The sequence below is a fragment of the Arvicola amphibius genome, chromosome 8 (assembly GCF_903992535.2).
Source record: "Arvicola amphibius chromosome 8, mArvAmp1.2, whole genome shotgun sequence".
In the NCBI taxonomy this organism is placed as follows: domain Eukaryota; kingdom Metazoa; phylum Chordata; class Mammalia; order Rodentia; family Cricetidae; genus Arvicola; species Arvicola amphibius.
Window position 1 is genome coordinate 6,665,504 of NC_052054.1, and position 14,978 is coordinate 6,680,481.

Here is a 14,978-nt window from a genome sequence, read left to right on the forward strand (position 1 = left end):
CAGTAGAGCAGTGGTTTCTATGAACTCACAGAGGTTATAACAGCCTGAACAAGCCCGTGCAAGCTCAAGCCAGGGCCAAGCATAACATGGAGATGGAGGTGGACATAATATTTTAATATTGATATTGAAAAAAATGTATTCAGTTGGTGAAAGAAATTACAATAAAAGAGAACTTAAAACATGGTTCTCAGACTGCTGAGCTTCTGCCCTCACACACAGCTCTTACTTCACTCCTGTGTTCCTCCTCAAAACTTCATTTGTGGGACCCCATGAAGCAGAGGCAAAGAGGAAATACAGCCATGCCACGATACTCTCAGACCATGGCTTTCACTCCATTGCTGTTGACATTCAAGCAAAACATTTATCCTTCAGGGAAAGGGTAATGACCAAATAGATATTGGGTACTCCATTGTGGTAATAGTTTAATGGATATATGCTATGTCCATGCATGTCCAACTGTACATGTTAAATCGTATAGCTTATGTTATGCCAGATACACTTAAATAAGGCTTCTATAAAGCAAGGCCCTTTAATCTACCCAGAAAAGTTATTCACAGAAAATTTGCAAGCTCACCAACACGGAACCAGCCTCAGATGTGAGTCTGCTTGACAATCACCCTTTACACTTGCCGTCTACAGCTGGCCCTCACCCTAAATCAGAAATGGAGTCTGTTCATGTCAGGCAGGGTTCGAGAGTAGTGTGGCTGAGAGAACAAAACCCAAAAGTCAGCAATGAATAGTAGTTGCCAAATAGTTTTATTATTACAGAAATGAAGAAAGCCAAAGTCCACCATTTCAAAAACGCGGATCTTGAAGATGGTTCCAGATGCTAATAGTATTTTGTTTAGCTAGCTGTTTTTATCTCCATGGTATTTTCCAAAGAGTGACCACTCATGGATATAGAGACTGAAAGCCACTGCAAGAGTACCTGGAAATTAACCTTTAGAGACAGTGTCATGGGAAAATGAAGCTGTTCACCTATAGCTGGTCTGCCCTTGTCCTTGTACTGCCATTCCTACTACCTTAAACTTTTCTTCTTCTCTTTGATGGTGTCTGTCATTTTATATATATATATATGAAGACGATGCTTTCCTAGGTGTCTTTTTGTGTGGATTGCTGTTCCCTGGCTTGATCTAGGCCCTGTGATAGACTGTGGGGCTGAGAGGTGTTTTTAGACTTTGGTGAGCTCCAGTCAATCAAAGTTTCAACATGTATTACAGTAGATTTGAGTAACTGAAGTGACATGCACCTAGAAGATCTGTTGCCTTTTTTAAATGGAGGAGACCATACTGCCATTTCTGGCGTGAATGAGCCGAGCTCGTAAGGTGTTCTGATAGCACAGTTAGTGCCGTGCATGGGCTGGCTGATGACTAATCTCAAGACCCCATGGTGATGCTATCATGTGATCACCACTCTACAGGTGAGCACTGACAGACCCAGAAAATCAGTGTTGTCTCCCCTCCCCCCCAGAGTTACGATGTAAGCAGCTTGTGATATGAGGCTTACCCAGGATTTTTCTAGCATTTTCTACCAATATTCATTGACTCATAGGTAATCTTCTACAATATGTGTGCCAGGTGGTGGCTCGTGCAAGATAACAACACTGATACAAACCTGCTTGAAGTACATATTTTAGCTTCCTTAAAGCTCTTCACACTTAGCAGTCACGTGTTTTCTTCCATGAGGCTGACCCTCCATGTTAACGGAGGACTCTGTGCTCAGTCTTTGGCAGTTTTCTGGGAACTTCATAGTCTGCCTTACCGACCTGCAGAAGTCTTGGCAGCTGTTAAACTGTGGTCCACTTTACTAGGCCGTCTCTCTGAACTGACTATGCAGAAATCTAAAGACATTAAGCTTTACTTTTTTTTTTTTACCTTTGCTGTTTGTTTCCAGTAAGTCACATATCAAAATGCCTGTTCTTTTCAAAATCTTTTTTAAAAGAGTTACAAGTTTTTTTGTGGTGTGTGTGTGTGTGTGTGTGTGTGTGTGTTGGCATGCTATGTGTGGAGACAAAGGAGAACTTACAGGAGTTGGTTTTCCCATCATAATGGTACAGGGTATTGAGCTCAGGCTCTCAAGCTTGACAGGAAATGCCTTTATTGCCAAGGTCCAACCATCCCTTCTTGGAGCAGTCTCTATCACCATGGTGGTGCTCCTGGGACGCTTCCTTTCTGAAGGCTTCAATTCATAGTGATCATTGATTTCAACTTTGTTCCTCATCATATTAAAATTCCACAATGATCCAAGGTCCTTTATTTCCACAGCTTCTTTGTATTCCTGTGATATTTTGGTGCCTCTGTCATTTGAGTTGTTCTGTCTGTATATGAAAAGCTGGGTGTCCTCCAGCATCCCCAGTGCACTCAAAGGAAAGCTCCTCCCATTGTGCTGCTCCCCCACTTATCTCTCTTGTCATAGTTTGAAGTAGGTTTTCTTACTTAACATAATTGGATATGCTCGCATCCATTTTTGGACTTTCCAGTCCAATAAGTTTTCCACATATGAGTCAGCATTACATTATTGTGTTTTTACAATATTTTTCAATAACTGCTAGGTCAGGATCTCCTTTATTCCCTTAAAATCATTATTCTAAGATCATATTTTAAATGACTTTAGAATAATTTCATTACGCTTCACAGAACTATATTGCAGGTGTTTTATTAAATTTACATTAAATCTACAGATTAATTTGAGAATTGATTACCTTAAGCAGATTACTTCCTCTCCAGATATGTATCTGTCTGAATTGATTAAAGCATTTCTCTTTGTCTTTTATATAGTATGGAGTTCTCATCTAGCCCAGTGATTTTTATTTAAACACACACACATTACTAATAGTATAAGTGGTATTTCTTTGGCTTCTTTATGGATGTAAACACTCTGCAACTTCATCCAGTCCTAGGCTGTCTACAGCTTACTTCCCAATCCATATTCTGACTTATTGTGCCTTATTCAACATTATCAACCCTTTCTGTTCAACATTATCAACCCTCTGTGTTCCAGAATAGCTTCAAGTTCAGTGTATGAAAACAATCCATTCTACTCTAAACTGCCTTCCTTAATTTCTCAGTAAGTCATATGCAGTCAGAACCCATGCCATCATCTTTGACTTTCTCTATGAACTCTATTGATTGCTTATCCACGGTATTTGCCATGTCTGATTCCTGCTCCCCAATCCACAGTCCTTTCGTCTGCTTGTCTCTAGGCTTTGATATGTGTTACTTAGGTTACTAGTGCTTAAGTCTCTAGACTTTGAGGCTACTCTCTGATCCCAGGCTGCCTTCTAGAGAAAATCCTGACTTGACTGCCCATGCTGCCTGGTTCTCCTTAGCTTACCTGACACAAAGTACAGTGCCATCTGTTGAACAGCAACATCTTCAATTTTGAGCTCGAACAGATTCATAAATTTGTGCTTTCTGTTACACTTCCATGAACATAGTGTGACTCTCTTCCATCTGTTACATACTTAGAATTTGCCCCCAGGCCTCACTGTCATGACCATTCTCATGGAATAGCTTTCCAGTGCATTTTCCCAGCTCAGCAGACACGGAGTTCCCTCGCATGTTCCCATTTGTATGTCGCTTTTATTGTGGTGTCCCTGCCCCTCCAGAATGCATCATTTTTCTTTCTCACTTCAGGCTACACTGTGTACACTTCTGTTATGATTTGTACCACCCAAGTCACCATTTAGGCTGTTTTTATGTTTCTTTCATGTGCCCATGAGTTTTGCAGATTTTAGTGATGCTTCTAACATACATCTCAATAAATACTGTGTCCATGACATAAATATAAGCTGGAAAAATTGAGTAATGTTTCAGATGTAGCCAAAACTATCACGATAAACATAAAAATATCTTCTATGCTTGACGCTGCTAATGTGTTCACATATCATGTACTGTGTTCATATAATCATGTGATTGGCACCGTGAAAGGATTGCCTAGTGTTCATCTTAAAACCTAGGACAATAATGTCATTAGAGTTCTATTCTTCAGGTAAGGAAAATGGTTGCAAAGCCCCTGATTTCCCAGAGACATATAGTATTAACAGCTAGGAAAACTGGTCCTCAAATACTACTAGCCGGGCACTGGAATTGTCTTAAGTTCTGCCACGTGTTCACATGTATCTTTGCTTGACTGGAAGCCCAAATGTAAGATTGAGTCTTGGTATGAGCTTAGACTCTCATCTCCTATGGTTTTCTTCTTGTATCTGTATAATTTAAATGTCTGTTTTTTTTCTTGATTTTATTTGCATTTATTTTAATTTGCATTTTATGATGCTTTGTTATAGGCTGCTCTGTAGTTCTTTGTAATGAATATAATTTACAGTTTATAAACTTCTTTTACTCTGTTAAATATTGACTGCTGCCTCTGTACCAAGCGCTTTTCCTTTTCCTGCCTCTATGGAAATTCATGTTATCTTGAACTAATTCCCATCATTCCCTGTTTACAAAATCATTTGGTTAATTTCTGGGAACTTGTCTTCAAAGATTAGGAACACAGGAGAAATGAATGGATAAACACCATCTATATGTAACATGGGCAAAAGCAATTATGACAGAATGTACTGATAGTCATAACTCACTTGTTGAATGCCTTACTCTTGATTATTAAAAGCATTTTCAATTTGCCATCTGTACAGCAATGTTTTATTGAACATCCTGTTCCAATGCCTCCATCTACAACTTGTTCTTAAATAAAATAAATTCTTTTAGGTGGTTATGCTGTAGTGAGGAGCTGCAGGTTGCATTCCTGCGGCCCAGTTCCCGGCCTCCTGACTAGCTTATGCCCCAAAATAACAACACACAAATTGTATTCTTTTAAACACTGCCTGGCCCATTATTTTCAGCCTCTTACTCACATCTTGATTAACCCATATCTAATAATCTGTGTAGCACCATGAAGTGGTGCCTTACCGTTTAGTTTCTAGCATACGTCCAACTTGGGCTGGAGCTTCATCGCATCTGGCTTCTCTCTGAGGAGAGGCACGGTGGTCTGCCTAACTTAAGAGAGGCATGGAATCTGACTGAGCCATCTACCTCACTTCCTTCTTCCTGTTCTGTCTACTCCACCCACCTAAGGGCCGGTCTATCAGATGGGCCAGGCAGTTTCTTTATTAATTATCCAATGAAATCATCAGATAGACAGAAGACACACCTACATCAGTTATGCCATGCTTAGACATAGTCATTTCAAGATTTTGGGTATGCATTGATAAAAGCAATTATTCATATCTACACTGCAGCCTGTTTTTAACATAAGAAAGAGGCCTGTTTTAAATGCTGAAGTAGGCCTCTGGCAGGTATGCTTTTCTGTGATTCTTTGGTTAATTTCCACAGTACTTTCTGTAACATAACAAATGCATAAAATAAAAGAAGGCTGTGTCAGTTGTCAACAAAGTTTGCAAACTTTTTAAAATTTCAAAAAAGGAAAAGGTTAAATTTAACATTGGATTAACTTTCATAAGTAAATTTAGATGCTTTTTATGGAAAGTAGAGTATATCATTTTGATTTATCCTCTTTAAAAATGCACCATTTAAACCAAATTTGTGAAAATTCTCATTCTGTTTTCATTTTCTATTATCTAATTGATTACTGTCATGCAATAAAAATGAGTGATTGGGAAATCTCTTTTTGTATCTTGGTAATATAAATTTTACCTGAAAAGTATGTCATAAACTGTTAATGAATTTTTTCATATTGATGTATTTTTGTTTATTTAAATGAAGTGTGAAATTTAGAACATTTTATATTAAAAGTGGAGCCTATATTAAGGAACTTTTTCCCTGAGCACTTATGAAAATACCTTTCAATTTTTTTTTTGTCTGTGTCTTTGAGGTGGGAGTAAGCCAACTAATGATTGCCATGGTGTTCCCAGGGTAAGTGTGACTCACGCTGGCATCCATCAGGTTCACACCCATCTGCATGACTTTCCGGGGCTCCCACCGTCTTGCTACCTCACATCTGTGTTCTTCTGTCCAGCACCCACTGCCAAGTGAGCCTTGTGGAACCTGCCCTTAGGGCTGCTTTAGTGTCTGCCTCTTCTTTCCTCCTCCAGACACTTCCCCTCCTTCAGCCAATGAAGGATTCATCTGTGCCCTTTAACTGTTTGGTTTGACATTATTTCTTTTTTTCTGTAGTTCCTTAGATGCTGCGTATTTGTAAGTGCTTGAGTTAGAGGTGTGTTTCTCTTCATCCATCTTTTTTCCTCCTAGAATAATCTGTAGCCCTGGGGAGTTTTAGTTGATTAAATATTCTCAATTAAATGACATGGATTGTTCTTGGATATATGTATGACTATTTTTATTTTTATTTTTTATTTTTTTATTTTTTGCCACGAGGTGTGTTTTATTTTCATCAATCATACAAATAATTTTCTATAATATCCCAGGGCAAACCGGTGAAATTTGGCAGTCCGATTAGTGGGGGGGTCCCCCTTCAGAGACCCACGGGCCGGTGGCATCGGCGCAGAGTGCCCGGGTTCACAGTGCAGCTTGTGGCTCGTGTCCATCTTGCAGGTGGCTCTTCCTCCACATCACGAGGGGGTCTCAGAGATGACGGGGTGGGGTGGGGTGGGGTAATCCTCCAGTCTGGGCTTTTAGGAAATTTCACTCCTCTTTTCCTGTTCAATGGTCTCTTTGGTCTGCAGGGTGTTCTTCTCCTGCGTCTCGGTCTTCTTCAGCTTGGCCTTATCGAAGCTGGCGATTTCCCCCATGTCTGGCTTGTCTGCCATTTTCTTACAACCCATGGAGTCTCGTTCCGAGCTCGCGCTCCAGGTGCTCCCACTCGCCTTGCTGCAGCAAGAGACCGTATGACTATTTTTAAATCAATAAGCAATATAGGGTTTGGTGAGCTGGTCTACCGCTGTTAGCTATGGGTATGGATTCCTTTCCCTTTCGGTGAGTAGGTGTACACAAGATTGCTCTTGAGAGTCCTATTGTTCCCAGTATGAATTCCACTTTGAGCGCTGCTATTTAGAATTGATTAGCAATGCAGACTACTGGCTTAAGGACCATACAAATAAAGCTTTGAGTCTTAATTCCTACTTTATGGGATATTTGTTAGTCAGAAATAGTAAAAAAAAAATCTGCTTATAGGTCTTACCTATTAAATCTTATATCTCTCCTCTTTTAGAGATTTGGTGATAGTCTACCTCGAGTAATCTTGAAAACTGAATACTCTACTCCACCAGCACCTGGCCAGACTCACTGTTGAAGCAGGAAGCTCAGATGGATGTCAAGGCTTCTCTTTAATTCAGGCCCCTGCATTCTGTCTAGCTGAGCTACAGGGGCTTGACCTCTTTGTGTGGCTTTGCTGAAGTGTCTGTCCCTTATGAAAGCCAATATAGTCAGCAGCGCCAGCATAGATAAAGAGCTGCATAAGGTTGTATTTTAGTGGCAAGGCTGTTTTGTGACCAGGTTCTGCAGGCAGACTGGAGGTGACAGTATTATTTACTTTTGTTGCTTGGGGTCCAAAGAGAGAATAAATTGCTATTGATTTTTGAGACATTCCAGTGAAGGGTCTGAGGGCCTTCAGAAGAGCTGGGTAGCAGGAGAGCCGGCGGTGGCACGGAGACTGCCTTTAAAATGAAAATTCATTTTCTTGTTATTGTCATAAAGTTTATTTTTTTTCTTATAGCCAGTTACACAGAGATGTGGCTACAAGGCATTAGCTGTTATAAATGTCTTCTGTCCCCCTGAAAGAATGGAACGCAGCCCCTCTCCCAGCAATGTGAGATAGATAAATGGAGCTCTCATGTGCACTTGCATACATGACCTCACCTGGTCCTGAAAGGGACATTTAACTCTCCTGGTATATTAACTGCTTCACCAAGGACACTTCCAAGTGAAAGAAATTTGGGTTTGGGTTTATTTTGCTTTAACTTTCAAGAAAGTACTTCTAAAGGGATGTATTTGCTTTCCTTGGTGATTTCTTAATCTATTGCCTGGATGTAATATATGAGTGAGCACTTTTTAAATCAGGAAAAGAGTGGAAATATTCTAAATGCATACACACACTTCCAGCACTTATTCCCACCCACAGCCCCTTATGAGAGGATTGTTTGTATGCCTCCTGTGTGGCAGTGCTAAGGGGATAGCTGGGTGTTAGCTCTTGAAATTCCCTGGCAATTCCTGAGGCCAACAGAGTAGTACTTTTGATTTGATAGCGGAGGGTTACTCATGCTTGCAAGCAGTTGTTTCAGGAAGTGAGAGTCTCTGGCATCCAAATGTTCACTGGGATACACCTATGACTTGGCATCTTAGACTGGAAAGGTACTTGCAAATGAAGGGAGTTCTCAGAACTAGGAATTGCCTTTTTAAAGAATACAGAAACTGAACCAAGGCACTAGCTCCTCTTGCAGGGGACCAGGGTTGAATGGCTGTCCAATGAGCTAGTGATCCACTGGTCTCTGGTCTGTGCCTCTCCAAAGCTCTGAGGTTGTAGATGTACTCTGCTCTGCTGTGTTTATCCAAACACACTAGGGATCCAAACTTGGGTCCTGAGTCTTATACTCAAGAGCTTTATCTACAGAGCAAGCTTGTAAGACCCTTTTCTTAAAATCCTTCCTTCTTTTCCCCTTGTATAATAGTATCAGGATTTGATCTTACACTTGGGATCTTTTTCCATTTTCTAATCTCCTATTAAATATTTAAAATGCTGATACATTTATTGCAGTATGCCTCTATTTTCTGTAGCACCACTTGGAAATTGTTACACATGATTATTAAGAGTTCCCCATCAGAACATAAACTGAGGGAAATGGATGGTACTTATCACAGAAAATAATGTGTCCTTTTCTCCTCTTTCTCACAGTTTATCCTTTGGAAAAGAAGTAGCTTTGCAGTAATAAGAACTCATATTTCTGAGCAGTTGCTATGTGAAGATTGAGTCCTAAAGGCTTTCTGTGTATTTTTAATCTTTGCATTATATGAATGAAGCAACTAAGGCCTGAGCAATGAAAGAATCTGCCTTTTTTATCCAGGTCTAAATAGTGGATTGATGTATTCATTTGTAATATCCATGTTAGGAGTCAGCTGTTTTTTTTTGTTTTTTGTTTTTTATGTGTGGGTGTTTTACCTGCACATATGCCTATATACCTTGTAGTGATGAGGGCGATCAGGCCTGCTTTTCATCCCGTCCGGCTCCCGCACAGCTAGCTTTACACCCTACATAACAACACACAAATTGTATTCATTTAAACACTGCTTGGCCCATTAGCTCTAGCCTCTTATTGGCTAGCTCTCACATCTTGATTAACCCATTTCTAATCATCTGTGTAGCACCACAAGGTGGTGGCTTACTGGGAAAGATTAAGTATGTCTGACCTGGCGGCTGGCTCCATGGCGACTGTCTCACTGCCTTCTTCCTCCCAGCATTCTGTTCTGTCTTCCCTGCCTACCTATGTTCTGACCTATCAGGCCAAGCAGTTTTCTTTATTAATTAACCAATGAAAGCAACAGATAGATAGAAGACCCACCTACATCATTACCTCATGTATGACTACTGTCTGTAGAGTCAGAAGAAGACATGGGATCCCCTAGAGCTGGAATCACAGATGGTTTTGAGCTAACATATGGGTGCTGGGAATTGAACCTGGGTGTGCTGGAAGAGCAGTCCACGTTTCACACATTGAGCCATTGGACTGTAAATAGAAAAATACGTGGTATTATCACCAGTAAGACCAAAATATAAGATCTTCATAGTCATCAGGTAGTTTTTTTGGCAGATAGTTAACTTTGTTGTGTGATTCTAATTACTGAAAGAAAGCTGTGACAATGAGAAAATGAGAGAAAGACTACCAGGAAGAACACAGAAACTTCATGAGATGTTGTAGAATGAATTCTATTGGTTTTAATAATAAAGATCAGGCGTCAGATATAGGGGTTAAAACTGAAAGATCAGAGAAGCAGAGAAGTCCACCACTAGAGAGATTTTACCTCTACCAATGCTCAGACCAAAGGAGCGATCCCGTCTCTACAAATTCTCAAAACGCACGTTCAGACTGAATCCTCAGACTGCATCTGCACTCCTGTCTCCTCCTATCTTATATTCCTTTCCTGCCCAACCATATCACTCCTGTCTCCACCTTTCTAGTGCTGGGATTAAAGGGATGTGATCTCAAGTGCTGGGATCACCTTTGTGTGAGCTCCATTTCTCTTTTAGACAGATTTAATCTTGTGTAACCCAGAGTGGCCTTTAACTCACAGATTCATCTGCATCTGTCTCTCGAGTGCTGGGATTAAAGGTGTGTTACACCACTGTCTGACTTCTATGGCTGACCAGTGACTTAGTTCTGCCCTCTGATCTTCAGGCAAGCTTTATTTGTTTAATTACAAACAAAATATCACTGTATTTCTCCTTTTTGTCTAAAATAAAAGACTATAACTAATATAAGAAAAACTAAATGCAATAAGTACAAGAGCTATACACAATATATACAGGCAATAAATACATTGACAATGTCTAGTCCATTTGTGTTTGACAAATTCAGAAAAAAAATACTCCAGTATCTATACTACCTTGGTAAGTCTAAAGTCTTGTACCGAATTCACCTTCTATCCTATTTTGCATTGCCATCCAAAACTACCTTTTAATATCTCACAATCTTATACACTTTACATCTCATTAATGAGTTTCTTTTCTGTGTCTGGTAAACAATGAAAACTATAACTATAACTAGCCTTCAACTCCCTCAGAGACCTAAGAAGGAAATAATATTAACTGAGTAAGCAGGAAGTGTGAGCAAGTGACTTCCAAAAAAATATAAGGAATGAATGGCAAAAGCAGCTTGCTGCTTGGACAGTCACCCAAAGTTCCACTATAGTATTGGGTTATCCATCTTTGGCCTACAGGTCTAGAATATTCAACAAACTTTTCTGTGAAGCAGAATTTTTGAAGGACTGTCCCTGCTTGTTTTGACAAGGTTTGGCAGCCATTTCCTTTTGTGTCCTGCTGGTCCAATTTGGACAGCTTATCACCAGAAATTTAAGCAAGAGCACTTTCTTGCCTAGTAGCTTACTTTTGCCACAAAAAAACCTACATGTGACATTTCTTCGATGCCCATTGTCTTCTCTGAAGTAAATTGGTGCTGCCAGGAGCAGATATGTCTCATTGTCATAAGAAAAAGAACTTACGTTATTAAAACATCTTTAATGACATATTCTATAGATTTCTGAAGTATTTGAAGGTGATCTGTCTATCTAAAATATATTTGCTTGACATTGAAAACATACTTAATATGACTACAAGTTTAATTGTAATAGGTGACTAACTACTATCTTGTATTTTCTTACTATCACTACAAGATGTGTTTTTAAGAGACACATTTACTTATAAGGTCATTCTTCATGTGATTTCTTAAAAAAGTCTACAGTTTTATTCTTAAAATAACTAAATTAATTGAATTTTGATATTTTTTAAAAAAATCTCTTAAACTTTTGAGTTATTTGAAAATTTCATATGTGCACACTTGTACCCTCTACCCTCCCACCTCTCTACTGCCTTCCCCACCCCTCACTACAAGCTGTTTCCCACAGTTATAACTTTCTGTTGTGTTTTTAATCGTTTTTATTCTTAACTCACTTATTTTAACATGCATTTGTTATATGCAATTTGAAAGGTTGACAGAAGATTTAAATGCCAACTGTTATATATTGTACATATAAATTACATGCTTTTTAGTTTACTTATTTAAAGTTTAGAAAACTCCTGGCTGGCTTTGCATACTGATCTAGCAAGCAAGAAAAACACGTTTCCATGCTGCACTTAGAAAAACAAAATGTTAAGATAAAATCAGTCATATATGGAAATATGATTTGTAGAATACAAGGAATTGTTAGTCATTCACTACTTAGAATTAGCAAGCTCTCTGAATTGGCATGGATAATTGAGGCTTGACAGTATTATCAAGAGTGTCTTTTAAAAGATAATTTGCTTTATTGACTTTGATTAATTTGTAAGTAATTAAATGGAGTTTAGCAGTAACCTGATGTGTTCACTTGTCTTATTAACAGGTTTAAATTCATAATTCTAACTACTTTGTGAAGTTATTTTAACATGTCATCTGCATTCCATGTGTGAATTCAATGTTTGTTTGTATGGGGAAGGAGAATCAGTGAAACTGGTGTCCGGAAGCTCTGCTTGTTTGTTACATAGATGCTTACTTGTCAGATCCAGACGCCTCTGACACTACCTCACTGCATTATTTTCCTGATGTACTGTGCTGCTCTGATGTAATCACTAATTTATTCTAAAATGAGCTTTCTATTTCTAAACTTTTGACCTGATTATATCTGTAGGAAAGTATTAATCCAGAAAATTATTTTGTAAACTCATTCTCGCTTGCTACTGAATGTCAACAAAATTTTGTCAGCTTCTGAATTTGTGTTGTTATGGTCTCTATTTTTTCTTTTCTTGGCTTCTGGAGTATTCTACCCAAGTGCTGTATGGAAATGAGCATGCGTTTGTTCATTTCTTAAAAGAAACGACAAGAGAATCTCTGCATATACCAGTGTCACTTTTTACCTTGATGTCCCAGGTCACATCCACAGTCCTCTGCAGTGTTATATTTTTCTCCATAGCTGTGGAAATCCTGGTTGGTTATTCACAACTGTCTTTTTGCATATGCTTTATAATGAGTCTCAGACTTTCAGTACTGAGCTCATTTTTGTCACAGTATGAAAAACAGCAGTCCCATCATGCTAGGAACAAGACCCCATTTTTTTCATAGCTATCCCTAAACTGAATTTTTAATAAAGTGAAAATGATTAAGTCTTCCAGGCTCCACACTCATCATCAATAATTACATTCATTGTGTTACAGCTTTATGTAACTTTAGAGCAAGGTACATGTTTTAGATAGAAGATGACTTTCATTTTGTTTTCATTTCTGTCTTTGGGGGGGGGGCATATGAAGCCCATATAATCCTTCTTGCATCCTTGCAATCTTGTTCTCTTTCATTTGTGTGTTTTGTTCACAGCAGGAGTGAATCGAGGCTCCAATCTACTGTCCTTTAATTCCCACCTTCACACAGTGTGCTCAGCATCCAAACTCTGGTTTTGTTTGTTTTTTAAATGATGTGTGTTGTTGTCTGTGTGTAGTTGTCTGTGTGTGGATACGTGTTCATGTGTTTAGGTACTGTGGAGGCTAGATGAGGGCTAGATGATAACTTGGGTCTGGACTTACAGGCGGTTGCATGTAGTCCATTGTGGGTGCTGGGAACTGATTGGATCTCTTTAAGGACAGTACACTCCTAACAGCTGAGCCCTACTCTGTTTGAACAGACAATAGATCCCCAGCACCTTGTTAGCCTTTTTCTGACACTATTCCTTCTTCTCTAGATTACTACCAGAAGGTTTTGGATAATTCTTGATTTGGGGTTTTTTCCTAGATATTGACAGTGAGTTGTTTATGTCCTTTGGCTGCTAGGTTGTACATGGGTGGTAAATTGTAGTGTGCATACGTATTTGGGAACAGCTGAATACTGGGTCCCACCCTGCCTCCTGACCTATGCATTGCAAAGTCCCTATTCTCTCTTATCCCACGGCCCTTCATTCTCCTGCCCTCTTTTCAGTCTAAGTCATTCCATTAAATCTCTTCCTTTAGCCTCAGCCTCTGAAACAAAAAATCTCCATAGCTATGCACTAAAATCTTACCTCCCTCCCTTTAACTAACAGTTCTTAGTGTTTTGTTCTGCATCACAAGAAAACTGTGTTGGACTGAAGAACATAGCAAACACAGAGATGCAGAGATGTGCTCTTCAGCCCATCAGGCGCCCTTAACAAGACTTTGCATACAGATTGTTGGGACACAGGGCACTTCAAGTGGTAGAGAGCAGAGCTTAGGAGATACCACTGTGTTAGGATTCTCTCAGGTCACATCACTGCTGGGTTGAAGTTACTAGAAACTCAATGTCTGTGTCTTCCTAATTCCCTAGTTTTATTTATCATTATTGTTCTCCTTCAATCTTATTTTGCTCATATCAGCTTCTTAATGATTCTATGCATTAAAAATTTTACAGAGACAGATTAAAACTTATTCTTTGAGTGCTGCCTTAACATTAGAAACTAAAATGCAGGAAATGGGGAGAGAATTTGATTAGACTCCATTTTTGTTTTCAATTGAATGTTGTTTATCACCTAGGATTTTTTTTTTTTTTTTTTTTTTTTTGGTTTTTTCGAGACAGAGTTTCTCTGTGGCTTTGGAGCCTGTCCTGGAACTAGCTCTTGTAGACCAGGCTGGCCTCGAACTCACAGAGATCCGTCTGCCTCTGCCTCCCGAGTGCTGGGATTAAAGGCGTGCGCCACCACCGCCCGGCTTATCACCTAGGATTTTAAGAGCTATAATTTAATTTCCCTCAACAAGAACATGTATGCACTTGAACACAGAAATGTTAAAAAGAATTCAAAAATAGTTGGCAAGTTCGTGGGTTGGGGATAGTATCAGGATTTCAACCATCTTCCCATTTATCTACTTAACAAATCTGCTAATATCAAGTAGATACAGACTTTCCAGTGGTTCACGAAGGAATAAGAGCTTTCCCTCCAAACCCTCCCACTCACATGGGAAGGACAGACAAGTAGATTAAGGCAAAGTGAGCCACGTGATAGCAATCTAGAGATAGCTAAGGAAACAGAGATACACCTTCCTAGGGATCTGTGAGAGATCCCTTAAAACATGCATAACTGAGTGTGAGAATTTAATTTTGAAAAGATTAGTTCATGTAGAGGAGATTCCCTCAAAGACAATACATTTGAAAACACAAAGGCCTTGGTGGGCCGAAGTATAGAGCACTGGTGGAAATGTGGCGAGGGAACTCTTGGAGCACTGGACTGAGCTCCCGAGGCTCAGATGAAGAGCAGAAGGAGGGAGAACATGAACAAGGAAGTCAGGATCACGAGGGGTACATCCACCCACGGAGACGGTGGGACTGATCTAATGGGAGCTCACCAAAGCCAGCTGGACTGGGATTGAATGAACATGTG

General features: G+C 39.5%; 2 protein-coding genes across 5 annotated transcripts in view; one reads left to right on the top strand and one right to left on the bottom strand.

Moving 5' to 3' along the window:
- The window catches only part of Prkn (parkin RBR E3 ubiquitin protein ligase), a 1,148,335-nt gene that overhangs the window by 38,127 nt on the left and 1,095,230 nt on the right, over positions 1–14,978 (top strand). The window lies entirely within an intron of this gene.
- Positions 6,487–6,768, bottom strand: LOC119820898 (thymosin beta-10-like). Its single transcript, XM_038339606.1, has one exon. It carries the CDS (start codon positions 6,740–6,742, stop codon positions 6,593–6,595), a length of 150 nt encoding a protein of 49 aa, XP_038195534.1. The 5' UTR covers positions 6,743–6,768; the 3' UTR covers positions 6,487–6,592.